The sequence below is a fragment of the Polypterus senegalus genome, chromosome 18 (genome assembly GCF_016835505.1).
Source record: "Polypterus senegalus isolate Bchr_013 chromosome 18, ASM1683550v1, whole genome shotgun sequence".
In the NCBI taxonomy this organism is placed as follows: Eukaryota; Metazoa; Chordata; class Cladistia; order Polypteriformes; family Polypteridae; genus Polypterus; species Polypterus senegalus.
Genome location: NC_053171.1, coordinates 21,226,560 through 21,240,817, shown reverse-complemented (window position 1 = coordinate 21,240,817; position 14,258 = coordinate 21,226,560). Strand labels below are relative to the sequence as shown.

Here is a 14,258-nt window from a genome sequence, read left to right as displayed (position 1 = left end):
CTGGAGGATAAACTGGAGAGAAAGAAATGAAGAGGAAGGCCAAGGCATGGCATGTTATATTATCTGAAAGATAGTGAATCACACCAACAGATGAAAATAGAAGCAGAAGACAAAATACAATGGGAGAACTGGCGATCAAAAGGTCTCTGTTATGGCAGATAACTAAATAAGAAGAAGAATTTAAGAATGTAGGGGGCACGGTGGCGCAGTGGTAGCGCTGCTGCCTCGCAGTTAGGAGACCCGGGTTCGCTTCCCAGGTCCTCCCTGCGTGGAGTTTGCATGTTCTCCCCGTGTCTGCATGGGTTTCCTCCGGGCGCTCCGGTTTCCTCCCACAGTCCAAAGACATGCAGGTTAGGTGGATTGGCGATTCTGGATTGGAGATTCTAAATTGGCCCGTGGGTGTGTTTGTGTGTGTCCTGCAGTGGGTTGGCACCCTGCCCTGGATTGGTTCCTGCAGACCCCCGTGACCCTATATTCGGATTCAGCGGGTTAGAAAATGGATGAATGGATTGATGAATGTCTTGCATTAAATGCAGTCTGTATGTATAAACCTGCCTACTACAACCAAATTCAGGAATAACAAGATGACACGATGAGGTGTTCCCAGAGAGCCAGAGATTGACATGTAATGTGCTTTGTCGGACGCCTGAAATTACATTGATTTTCCCTGGAGCTGAAGCCCCATTTGACCAATAGCTAATTGCACAAATAGGTCAGCTCATTGAGTTCGTACATATTTATTTTTAGTTTTCATGTTTAATTCAGGGAAGTGTCCTGATGAAATATACAGTATCGAATGATGCTATGTGTGTTATCAAAGGGAAGGCTGATTGATTTGTCGTATAGTACACTACAGGCTCCCACTTTGTGTAAAGTTAAGGCAATTCTAGTATTTACTCAGCCTCTTTCATTTTGTTGTGTGATGCTGCTAATTTCATTGTCTTATTTTATCGTAAGGGCCTTCATGAGAGTTATCTCAGTTATCCACATGTTCAGTGGCTATTCTGATCAGTTTTGTTGTAACAGTCCTAGATGTCTGATGTGTAGCCATAGCTTGTTATTATGTGCATTAGCAGTTTCTCAAAGGCTTTACTAGTGAACCAGCTCTGATTAAAACGTTTAAAAAGTAAGCATCTGTGTACACCAAAACAATCCCTTACGACTCAAATGGATCAGCAGTATTTAATTCTGTGATAGAGATGCTAACTGTTGTCTTTTTTAAATGCCTAGATGGCCAGTTCTAGGATAAATTGTAGACTTTTCATCTGACATTTTAAGTGCAGCTCTGTCATTTAAGTCCAACAGAGTGTAAGTGCAGTCCATACTACATATAATGTCAAATGGCCAAAAGTTTGTGGATAATTGATTATCACTCCTATATGAACGTATATTTAAAACCATGAGCATTAATATGGAGTTGGCCACCTTTCCAGCTACAACAACCTCCACTTTTCTGGGAAGACTCTTGTGACGGTTGGCTCCATGCTCCCACTCTTATCTGGGAGCCTCTTGAACCCGATACCATCGATAATGTAACCGGATAACCGTGGCAGATGAGGACAAAACACACATAAAGCAAGGGGATAGTGTAAAGGTGCTCAGTACTTTTATGAGAAATCATCTAAGCAAAACTGTGTCCCAAAGTGCAGTGCAACGTCTTTTTAAAATAAATAATCCATTAAAATAAAAAGTTAATTAGTGGTGGTTAAAAACAGTTCAATAAATATTCTTTTAAAATGATGAGGTTAAAAACCAGAGAGAGTCCATAAAAATAGTGAGCCCCAATGGTTCCGTTTAAACCTGGTGTCTCCTCCTTCTGCAAGGTTCGGACAGGATCTCTTTGTTTCTATAACTTATAATAAGTTTATAACGCTTCTCAGTTGCTCAGAAGAGTTAAGCTTTCTCATGTCCTCTTCACGTTGCCAATTTGTCTGAATTGCGAACATTGTTTTTGCCAACCTGGTGCAGTTGTGTGTGTGTTTGTGATAAAATTTCCTACGATATTATCTTATTATAAAGTCTTGTAAACCCAGCTTTATAAAATCTGTATTCCCACAGCAAGTACAGAATTTTGGAGTCGAAGATTGAGTCAACACTAAAAAGGACACTTGAGATCAAAGAAGAGAAGATTCTGTCCCTGGAGTCGCGACTTGAGGAATCCAGCAGCCTGAACCAACAGCTTCGTAGTGAACTCACATCAGTAAGTGTGTAGGGAGGGCTTTCATATTCTTGAAGCTTTCCTTTAGTTACTTTGCTGTTTTTAAATACAAACTGTAACAAGTCTGTTGGCATCCCAAATTCTTCTCTGAGGTTATTTGAAGATCTAGATTTGTGAAATTTGACTCCCTAACTGCATACAGAAGGGCGTTCTTACACATTAATCCAACTCCAGGTTACATGCTTGTCTTGGATATTTCAGGTGAAAAGGAATCTGGAGGCTCTGAAACAGAGGAAGGAAGAAGAAGAGGCTTACACCCCGGCATATCAGCAGCCCAACCAACAAGTCATGGAAAAGTGGGAAACAGAACACAGGGAGACCACCATGGAGCTGCTGAAAGTGAAAGATCAAGTTATTGACATAGAAAAGAATGTAGGTGGACATAGAACCCTTTAATGCGTCATGTGCTTTTTTTTATATCTTTATAACCTGTACCAGGTGTGGAGTCTCCTATACTGTGTCCTCACCCATTTAGAATCTTATTTCCTTTAGCTGCCACAGTTGGAGGATTATGATTTTTTAAGCAAAATGTAACACTCTTAAGGAAACATCTGGACCAATAAACCAACCTGGTTAAAGTCAGATAATGGAATTTTAATCACTAGCATTTCTGTAAAATCTTAAATTTTATCAGATACTAGTATTTATTGCTTTTTTTTCCAGAATGCAGCACTTCAAGTTGAGAAGCATCTGCTAAAGGAGCAACTCAAGCAGCTAGACACCCAGAACCATCTGCTCAATAGTCAGATCTTGGCACTACAGAAGCAGGCAGCCTCATTACAGGAGCATAACAGTGCCTTGCAGACTCAGACAGCAAAACTTCAGGTATGAACCAAGCTTCTTTAGTAGCTAAAGCCTGTTGTAAATTGTTGACCTGTAGTCCCTAGGAATGGATGTCTGTGCTGTGGCATAGTAAACATTTTTAAAATTTTTTGAAAATGGTATTCTCCACAGCCACCTCTCCATTAAACACGGTTCAGTCTAATCTTTTATTGCATGTTTCATATCTAGTAAATACCGTAATCCAGCTCACATTTATATTCATCTTTGATTGAGTATGTGTGATGTGACGGACAACATGCATGGGCAGGTATCATGGCTGGGATGGGGCGAGATTCCTTACCTGGACAGGAAGCCAGCCCATTGCAGGCACGAGAAGAAAGGTATGCACTGTCCTGCCTCGGCCAGGACGCAGACAAGAGATGCCCTTGTGGAAGGGGGTTCACTGTTGTCACGGCGTGGCTGGACTGAAAATCCTTCCATGGAGAGACAGGGGGAGGCAATCAGTTCAAACTATCTGCTCCTGGTGGGGGCCAGGGTATAGCCTGTTGGGAACACCCCCGGGTTAAGCAGAAGTCTGCAAGAGTGGGCACCATGAATCCTCATAGCACCCCCTGGCAGCACCCTCAGAACCCAACAGGGCTGCTCCATGGCACTACAGTTCCCAGCATGCCCTGCTTCACAGAAGATAAGGAGAGAGACCTAATAAGTGATGATATGGAACACTTGAAGAGTGAACGCGACATTAGAAACAACACACGAATAACTGTTGCCAATTTTAGAAACCGTTATTTTATAAGACAATTTTTCAGCGGCCTAAACAGCAGAAAGGTGATTCTTCTGGAAGTATGGCTGTAAATTATTAATTGTTAAATATATCAGACCCATTATCAGGCTTTACTCTCATTTGGTATTTGGTGTGTCTCATTATTTCTATCTTGATGCTTGTTACAGTATTATTCTGGATGTTGCTGCAAAGCGGCCTCATTGAATGCACAACTATAAAGTACTTTGTGGGACAGGCATAAACCTTTTTTAACGTAATAACATCCCAATGAATATTGTTGTTATTGTTATTATTATTTATCATCTTTGTGGTGAAGCCTTGGCATTAGTATCAAAAACTACAAAATGCTGTCATGATTTCTGTGGAAACTACAAAACGACTTCATGAGTGGCATTTTGCAGCTCGGGCACCATCCAATTTTGACATCATTCATTCTCAAACATGAACTCTTACTTCTCTTGGGATTGGGTGTAGGACACTCCATAATTACATCTCCTGTCCAACTCTGGGGTATAACAAATTCTTATCCTAATCAGACATTCAGTGCAATTCCTAGGAGTGATTCTGAATAGGCTGATAAATACAGTGAAAGGTTTTTCTTTTGGTGGCTGCATGGCCGACTCCGTGTAAGGTAGTGCTTCTCTACTGGTGGGTTGTGGTTTACTGTCATTGGCTTGCGAGTGGGTTGCCTAAACGATTGGCAACAATATGCGCTGTGTTTCCATGTTTGTAAGTGAACTTGTTTTTATCTTCTGGATGGGTTGCAGTCACACTTTGATTCACCAAGGGGGTGATCTGCAATTGCTGCTAGTGGGTCATCAGTAATTTTAAAACTGATGTGCAGGACCGTAAAGGTTGAGAAATACTGGAGTAAGGAAAGCAGTGTAGGCCAGAGACATTGAATTAGCCATGTGGAGCAGTGCTGATGAAAGAAAACCTTAAAGATCCCTCAAAGAGTCAGAAAACATGTGAATAATATGAACGAAAGATTTATTACGATGGCTGGTTTTGGCAATTTGTAGAACATTATTACCCTATTGATTTCATATGGCCTTTGGTCATAAGTATGAACTGCGTCTACTCGGTCAGCCATAAATTGGCACATGGCTATATATTGATTAGTGGGAGCTAAAGGAAACAATTAAAAACAACAATCCTCTTAACACTTATTTTGTCTTTGCTTAAATCCACAGTATTTACTAATTTGAATTTACAAAGTGCATATAACCTAACAAGTATTCATGAAGGGGATGAGTGGAAGATTGCCATAGACACTTTCACTAAGCATTATAAATTTTGTTATATATCCCTAAGGCCTATACATGAGAGTCCTTTGCAGAACTCTAAATATATTTCTACTGTGTGTTGTTACAAGTGTAAGGAGAACATGACGACATGCCTGATTTCATGTGGATCTCTAGGAATCTTTTTCTTAATCTGATTGGATAGCACAGTGACAGATATCTCTTTGCATAAATGTTTCCCTTTGCTTTCATACACTACAGGTGTGATTAAATTTACCCCAAAGGGCTCTGTGTGGCCTGGCAGCTGTAAGCTTGAAAAAATCCATGCTTATCTAATTAGAAGCAGCAGCAGAAATATCAAATGGGATTTTATTTTGTAATATAAAATAATTGGTACTTGTCTGCAGATTCCAGTTGTCAACTATTCTTTCTTATCATGTTACCCTTCCTACATATTGTTGGTATTCCACCCACTGGACAGTCACCTGCTGACTTGCTGTGCTTCTCTTGACACAGGTAGAAAACTCCACCCTCAACTCCCAGACTGCTTCACTAATGGCTCAGAATGCTATGATGCAAAGTCAGCAGATATTGGTGGAGAATGAAGTCGAAAATGTTATGAAACAAAAAGAGGAGCTGAAGATTAGTCACGACTCACTCCTTCAAGACCACGAGAGGGTTATGGTTCTGCACGAGCGTCAGTCTCAGGAGTATGAAACATTAATTGATCAGCACGGAAACTTAAAAGCAGCCCACAGAGCTCTGGAACAGGAGTACCGCGATCTGGGAGAGAGGTAAGCAGCACATATCTCTCTCCATCTTCCTGCTGTACAGGTGTCACGTTGATGGTACTGTATTGCATTGACCTCCTTCTTTTTGACACCCACTGCACGCCCAACATACCTGGAAAGGGTTCTTTCTTTGAACTGCCTTTCCTTTTTTTTTGGGAGTTTTTTCTTGTCTTCTTAGAGAGTCAAGGCTGGGGGGCTGTCAAGAGGCAGGGCCTGTTAAAGCCCATGGCAGCACTTCTTTTGTGATTTTGTGCTATGTAAAAAATTAAATTGTATTGTATTGTATGGCATCAGTGAACTAGAGGTGGACATGTCACACATACAGAGAGAGCATTTCTTCATCTTACTGTGAGGTTGCTTATTGTTCAATATAATTGCCAGTCAACTGTTGGAACAACTTTCCTGCTTGCTGTTGCTGGTAGAATAAAAATGAGTTTGGCTTACAGAGGTTGCTCACTCTTTTAACTGCCCTAATAAGCCATTTTTTTTCTCAAGATCAATTTCTTCAGGGATTTCCTTACTATTCTTGTTTACCAGAAGTGGACTTTTTAATAAGAACGAAGTAGGAGAATTGAGCAATGAGTCCCTTGGGGCACCATTTTGTGACTGCATTGTCTGGTGGCCAGATGTAATACCCTGAATAATTAAAAGCAAATTAAATTTCTAACAGAACCAGTGAGACACTTAATTAGGCCAGACGCTCTTGAGCACTACAGAGTTCTGACAGACAGTCCCACTGTGATGTGGTCTCAGGTGGCTAAAACCTTTGGCACAGAGGGAAATTTCCCTCTTTAATTTAATAAGGCAGTGATGGTCTTTTGCTCCTCCCCAAGATTTGTACGGATATGCTGCAGCTTTTTTGGATATTTTTTGTTACAATTATAGCTTTGTTTGTTACTCCACAATGAGGTATTTCTCTTTCTAATTGACTTTGGTCTTTATGCTGACAGTTTTCTCCACATGGTTTCCACTGGTTAATAGATTCTGCTTAAACAGGTTGCCGTAGTTTCAGTACTAATTTGGTAACACAGGAGTATTTACTTCATCTACTATGCAAATAGCCAAGTGACAGGGCTCCTCCATTATTTAATCTCTCTTTTCCTTTACCTCACTCTTCAAAGGTACACAGTGCTACTGAAAAGAAAAGAAGAGATGGAACAACAGGAGTTGGCATTTAAGAAGGAAAGTGAGAGTTTAAAAATGGAAAAGATGAAGAACTCCCTTCTATTGGGAGAGAAAGAGAGTCTGAAAGAAGAGATGGAGAGGTCAGTACTGGCCATGTGTGTTATTCTCTCCTCTTTTTCCATTATAAAATGTGAGTTGCTCAGAGGTGACAAACCATATGCAAATAAATGACTAACTCTGGGACATCATGTTCAAAATCACCAGCTTCTGTTAGTTTTTTTTCCCCCACTTGTCCCTCACTTATAAAGTTAGTCTGCTCATCAGCACCTGCATTTTGCAGAGAAAACATTACACAAATGCCAGTTTTCTTGTGCCACTTAACAATTAATTAACAACTAAGGTTACATCCACACTACTATGTTTTCATTTAAAAATGGCGTTTCCAAACACTAGTATTTCAACATTGTTTAATAAATCCTATTCCACATTAAAATAATCGAAAGGACATATGATATAGGTGTTTGCCTACACTGGGAATGCGTGCATCGGCTGAAACATGTTTGAAGGGATTGTAACACTGCTGGCCAAGGAATTTATCACAGAACTGTAGTGACTGGTAAATGGTTTGCCTTTTGCATAAGTGTGCAACATTCAAACTGTACAAAATGCAATTTAGATACTTTCAGTTAAGCAACATAGCAATCACCATGGAAAGCAATACTTCTGTGTTGGAAAACAGTTTTCTTCTATGAAGGGTGACCAATCTGAGAATGAGACGCTGAAATGAGTAGGATCAAGTCGGGGAAGGGCTGCATAACAAGCACAAACCAATCAGAGCTACACTTTGACTCTTCCACACTGCAACATCAAGCCAGCTTTTTCAGAAGAAAACCAGAACTAATGTCTGTGCTTTTAAATGAAACGTGGTAGTGCAGATATAACGTAAAATGTACATGAATGGTTATGACTGGTGAAAAATATAGGCTGTTTTGAGCAGTCTTGTGCTCCACCTGGTGGTCAGCTTTAATAATGTCAGCAAAGCACTGTCATGGAGGCATGTACACTTTCTAGTGGCATTCTGGTAAAATATACCATTTTAGGAATTACTTAATTTTGTTTTTTTTAGCAAAGAAGCAAACATACACTAAAAGAACTCCTGTGTATACATTTCAGCCTACATTGTAGTTCACAGATAGCCTCCTACTGTTTTCTAGTTAATACACAAGTGAGGATGCTGGGCACTGGCTGGCCTGGCCATCCATATCTTTTTACAATGAATTGTCTCTGTGTTTGTTATTGACTGACCTGTGTGTGTGTTACAGAACTCGTTTTCCTTCTTCACATTTTTTATGTTTGTATGACTTTTGTCATTATGCTACATTTTGTAAATATTTTACAGAGTCCTTTTGTTTTCCTTTTGCCTAGTCAGCAGTGTTCTCGTTTCAGGTTGACCTATGAGCACAGCCAACTGCAGCAGGAATACGGTGCACTTCAAGTACATAGCAAGGACCTAAAGAGCACACTAAACTCTGCACAGCTGGATCTAAACCGCTGGCAGGCACTTGTTGATGAACTCAAAGAACAAAGCCAGAGCTTGGACATTACTCTGGCCAAGCGGGAAAACCACTGTGAGGTAGGGCTTTTTAAGCAGCTCTTCTTATCTTTATAGTATTGCAGTGAGTGAGAAAGATGGGGCAGTGTGAAAAGTCAACATGTTTAATCATTGAATCCCATTTAACATTCTCCTAACTCAATCACACTGTGTTCAGGTCCTTGTAAACAACAAATTTGGCACTTGTACATGACACCCTGAAAAGTCAGGTGAATCTGAGTTGCTTGAGGAACATGCTGTCATACTCCCAAATCTTTGTAGAGATTATGCTTTAATATACAGTATATCCTCAGTTTTTTGTTTCCAAACCTCTGACTTGTACTGTATTACTGATAAATATTGATGACCTGGTGTGCAAGGGCAGTTTTTGTGTGGATGAAACCTAGTGGGGTTAGCTTTCTTCAGCAGAGTGTTAGTAAGTTATAGTGAGAGAAGGCCTAAAGTAAGTCAAATACGTGGTTCATTTTGGTGGCGTCTCCCACAGTTCCTGATAGCTGGAGCTAGATGGATTCAGTACAGTGAAGTACATGATAATAATGACACTACACACCTACTGAAGTATTCTTACACTGAGGCCAAGTATGGGGAATATTTTTTATTTTTGTACAGATTTGGGAATCTGTACAGAAGTGTTAATGTTTGTAATGTGGTGTGTTTTGTAATTTTAAAAACCATTCTGTGTTATATAAAAAAAGATGACGTACACAAGCATTAGCACTAAATGTCTTATCCATGTTTAAGGTGAGCATTTAGGCTCATTTAGGTTTTCACAATGCTTAATATGAAACACATGATTTGCAGTCTGCCATCCTTCAGGCTTTATCTCCACCTCACACTGACTGGAATGCTTGTAGGCTGATTTGTGATGAATTTAGAATTCACAGACTTATGTAATCAAACAGTAAGGAAGCCAAGAAACCAGAGCTGACATTGTCAGTCATATGCAAGCTCCAGAGTTCATCAGCAGAGCTCTGCACCTAAGCCTCTATTGGCCTGTTTTTGATGACAGGCCATTGTTGGTAGAAGCCCTTTATTCATACAACTGTTTAAACTATCATAGTATAGGAAATCCCTAGCAGGACTGCAGTTCCTCATCTGCTTGTGCCAGTGTTTCTGGTGTCTAATAACTTTCTACATTCAACGCATTTTAAGCACTATTCTTGCCCATTCTGCTTCTGAATTACACACACAATATGTGTTATTATTTTTTTTTTTTTATTTATTTATTAATTTTATTACAATCAATACATAGCAATCAAGTTTTTACAAAAAAAAAGAATTATGCTAAGAACAGATCGATCCCCACCCTTGAGAGAGAGAGCAAGCCAAGCGGTGTAAAATTTAAGGCTTTTAAAAATACCTAAATCAACAAATTCTCTGTGCTTTATAAAATCATTTCAAAATATTACTGATTAGATCCTGCCATGTTTTGAAAAAGTCTGCACAGATCCTCTAACTGAGTATTTGATTTTTCCAATTTTAAATAATATAACACATCAGTTTCCCACTGACTTAAAGAGGAGAGTTTGGGTTCTTCCAGTTTATCAGAATAAGTCTGCGTGCCAACAGTGTAGTGAATGCAATCACAATTTGTTTGTCTTTCTCCACTTTAAGACCCTCTGGAAGAACCCCAAACACAGCTGTTAATGGGTTAGGAGGGATTGTGAGTCCAAGACTGTCTGAGAGGTAATTAAAATTTTTGTCCAGAATAATGTTAATTTGGAGCAGGCCCAGAACATGTGACCTAGTGAGGCTGGGGCTTGGTTGCAACGTTCGCAGGTTGGATCATGCCCTGGAAACATTTTGGAGAGTTTTAGTCGAGACAGATGTGCTCGATATATAATTTTGAGTTGTATAATTGTATGCTTTGCATATGGAGCTTGAGTGAATTCTCTGCATTGCTACTTTCCACTCCTTTTCTGATATATTAATTGAGAGGTCATTTTCCCAGTGTCCTCTTGGATCTTTGAAAGGAAGGGATTGTAAAAGGATTTTATATATTGTAGAGATGGAGTCTAACTCCTTGAAATTGAGCAATAATTTTTCCAGCGTGGATGAGGGTGCAAGATGAGGAAAATCTGGAAGGTTCTGTTTAACAAAGTTCCTGATTTGAAGATAGTGAAAGAAATTTGTAGCTGGAATGTTAAATTTGGAATGTAATTGTTCATAGGATGCAAAGACGTTGTCTATATAAAGATCTCTAAGCAAGTTAATTCCAAATTTTTTCCAGATATTAAAAACTGCATATGTTTGTGAGGGTTGAAAGAGGTGGTTCTTTTGCAGGGTGCCACAGAAAGAAGCTTCTCCGTCTTAAAATGCTTTCTACATTGGTTCCAGATTCTAAGTGAGTGGAGCACAATTGGGTTATTAGTGTATTGCCGATAGCGTGTGTTTATTGGAGCACAAAGCAAGGAATACAAAGAAGTACTGCAGGATTTTACTTCTATTGCGGTCCATGCCTGTGTATGTTCTTCTATTTGTGTCCAGGTTCTTATCGACTGTATATTTGCCGCCCAGTAATAAAACTGGAAGTTAGGTAGAGCCATGCCGCCTTCTGCCTTTTGTCTTTGTAGGGTCGCTCTTTTGATGCGTGGATGTTTAGAATTCCAAATAAATGAGGTTATTGTTGAATCTAATTGCTTAAAGAACGATTTATTAATGTATATTGGTATGTTTTGAAATAAAAAGGAGCTTAGGAAGAATATTCATCTTAACAGTGTTAATTCTTCCAGCTAGTGTGAGATGAAGGGTTGACCATCTATGCAAGTCTTGTTTAATTTTTTCCATACAGACGCGAAATTTTGTTGATAAAGAGCTTTATGTTTACTTGTGATGTTTACCCCGAGGTATTTAAACTGTTCTGCAATGATAAAAGGAAGGGTGTCTAATCTAATATTATATGCTTGCGAATTCACGGAAAGAGTACACTTTTATTCAGATTAATTCTGAGACCAGAGAGCTTTTGAAATTCTGTGAGTGCTGCTAAGACTGCAGGCACAGAATTTTCTGGGTCCGATATATACAGTACCATGTCATCTGCATATAATGAGATTTTCTGTTCCAGTCCTTCTCTGCTAATCCCCTTTATCTGATCAGTATTTCGACAATGTATTGCCAGTGGTTCAATGGCAATTGCAAACAGCAGTGGTGACAAAGGGCATCCTTGTCTTGTGCCACGTTCTAGTTTAAAGTAGTCTGAGCAAATGTTATTGATGCAAACTGAAGCTTCTGGGTTAGTATACAGTAATTTAATCCATGCACAAATGTTCGGGCCAAACCCAAACTTCTCCAAAATAGTAAAAGGTATTTCCATTCAATCATGTCGAATGCTTTTTCTGCATCCAATGATAATAATATTTCTGGGGTGTTTGATTTAGTTGGTGAGTATATTACATTAAACAGGCGTCGAAGATTTGAAGATAAGTGTCGGCCCCTAATAAATCCAGTTTGGTCTTGTGATATTACTGAGGGAGCACTTTCTCCATCCTTCTAGCTATGATTTTAGAGAGTATTTTAACGTCGTTATTCAGAAGTGAAATTGGTCTGTATGATGCACATTGTAATAAGTCCTTATTTTGTTTTGGAAAGACAGTGATTAGTGCTTGGCGAAAGGTTTGTGGAAGAGATTGGTTATCTCTGGCTTCTGTAAATGTTGCTAATAGGAGGGGAGCTAGCTGAGCGGAGAATTTCTTGTAAAACTCTGCAGGGTAGCCATCAGGGCCTGCTGCTTTTCCACCTTGGAGTGACTTTATAGCATCCAGTAATTCTGATAATGACAGAGGTTTATCGAGCTCCTCCACACTAATAGCGTCAATTTGTGGGCTCCAGAGTTCATCAGCAGAGCTCTGCACCTAAGCCTCTATTGGCCTGTTTTTGATGACAGGCCATTGTTGGTAGAAGCCCTTTATTCATACAACTGTTTAAACTATCATAGTATAGGAAATCCCTAGCAGGACTGCAGTTCCTCATCTGCTTGTGCCAGTGTTTCTGGTGTCTAATAACTTTCTACATTCAACGCATTTTAAGCACTATTCTTGCCCATTCTGCTTCTGAATTACACACACAATATGTGTTATTATTAATGTATTTTTTTTGCGTAAGAAGCTACCATTGACTTGAGTGGTCGAGTGCATGGTAAGAGCATGTGTACCTAATGAAGTGCCCACTCAGTTTATACAATGGATTCAGAAAGTATTCAGACCCCTTAATTTTTTCCACATGTTGCAGCCTCAGGCTACATCATTTAAATTCATTTTCTCCCTCATCAAACAGTATTTAGTACCCCAGAATTATAAAGCAAAAATGGAAATGTTTGCAAAGTTTTTGAAAATAAAAAAGTGAAATGTCACATTATCACAAGTATTCAGGCCCATTACTCAATACTTGGTCGAAGCCCCTTTGGCAGTGTTTCTAGCCTGGAGTTTTTCCTTGTGTCTGACATGACAAGCTTCACACACCAGGACTTGGGGATTTTCTACCTTTCTTCTCTACAGATCTTCTCAAGCTATGTCAGGTTGGATGGAAACCTTTGGCAGAGATCTATTTTGAGGTCTCTCTACAGTAGATCTGTTTGATTGGACTCGAAACTGGTTTCTGGCTGGGCCATTCAAAAACATTCACAGAGTTTTCCCCTATGCTACTCCAGTGTTTTATTTGCTTAGTCTTGATGAAAGGTGACACATCAACCCAGACAGCAGGTTTTCATTAAGGATATCTCGGCTCTTTACTCTGTTCAGCTTTCCCTCAACTCTGACTAGTCTCTTAGTCCCCATTCCTGCAGCATGATGCTCCCACCACCATGATTCACTGTTGGAATGGTATTGCACCGGTGATGAGTGATGCCTCGTTTCCTTTGGACGTGATGCTAATCTTAGTTTCATCAGACCAGAGAATCTTACTTCTCACAGTCTGAGAGTCTTTTAGGTGCTTTTTTGTAAACTTCCAGCCAGCTTCCATGTGTCTTTTAGTGAGGAGAATCATAGACTTGGCCACTCTGTCATAAAGAGTGTTAAAGATTAAGTGTTGCAGCGATGGTTGATTATGCATGAGAAGAAAACAGAAAAGCAGCAGATAAGCACTGATTTGATTAAAACATTTAAATGTGCTTTAAACACATCTCAGTGGTAATTAAAGAATTTTTCAAACAAAATTGAGTGTGTGGAAGAAGCATTTTAAAGAACATTTATTTTGCCTGAACTTGCACACCCTACCTCTAAAAAAAGTAATTTTTTGCACCTTTCTCCCTTAGGGTTTAGCTATTGAAGTTTAAATGTTTTTGTTCTACAACAATAGGTCTGTCATGAATAAGAGTGTAACTTGATTTGCCACATGGTGTGTGTAGCCTTAAAGGTACTATTTCTTTTACCTTGGAGTGAATACAGCACTTCTAGGGAAGTGTTTATAATAGACAGAGGTTTGGTTAACGAATGTGGTACTCATTTAGAGCTAAAATTGTCCGTCTGGTCTGTCCCGCTAACAGCATGCTCACTCTTTCATCCCTTGATGCAGCTGCTAACCCGCCTGAAAGGAAACCTGGAGGAAGAGAATCATCATCTGCTTAGTCAAATCCAGATGCTGAGTCAGCAGAACCAGATGTTATTGGAAAGGACCATGGAGAGCAAGGAACTCTTTCATGAGGAGCAGAAGCAGTACATGTAAGAGGTTAATGGGCATCTAACAAATGAGTTTTCTTTAGCAAAGA

At 39.6% G+C, this 14,258-nt stretch overlaps 1 protein-coding gene across 2 annotated transcripts in view; it reads left to right on the top strand.

Moving 5' to 3' along the window:
- Positions 1-14,258, top strand: part of ccdc88c (coiled-coil domain containing 88C) — a 217,997-nt gene that overhangs the window by 178,986 nt on the left and 24,753 nt on the right. For both annotated transcript variants that reach the window (XM_039742336.1, XM_039742335.1), the window contains exons 17-23: positions 2,059-2,200; positions 2,420-2,590; positions 2,882-3,043; positions 5,546-5,823; positions 6,942-7,085; positions 8,392-8,578; positions 14,066-14,211. In XM_039742336.1, the coding sequence (XP_039598270.1) occupies positions 2,059-2,200; positions 2,420-2,590; positions 2,882-3,043; positions 5,546-5,823; positions 6,942-7,085; positions 8,392-8,578; positions 14,066-14,211 (1,230 nt within the window). The remainder of the gene's footprint in view (positions 1-2,058; positions 2,201-2,419; positions 2,591-2,881; positions 3,044-5,545; positions 5,824-6,941; positions 7,086-8,391; positions 8,579-14,065; positions 14,212-14,258) is intronic.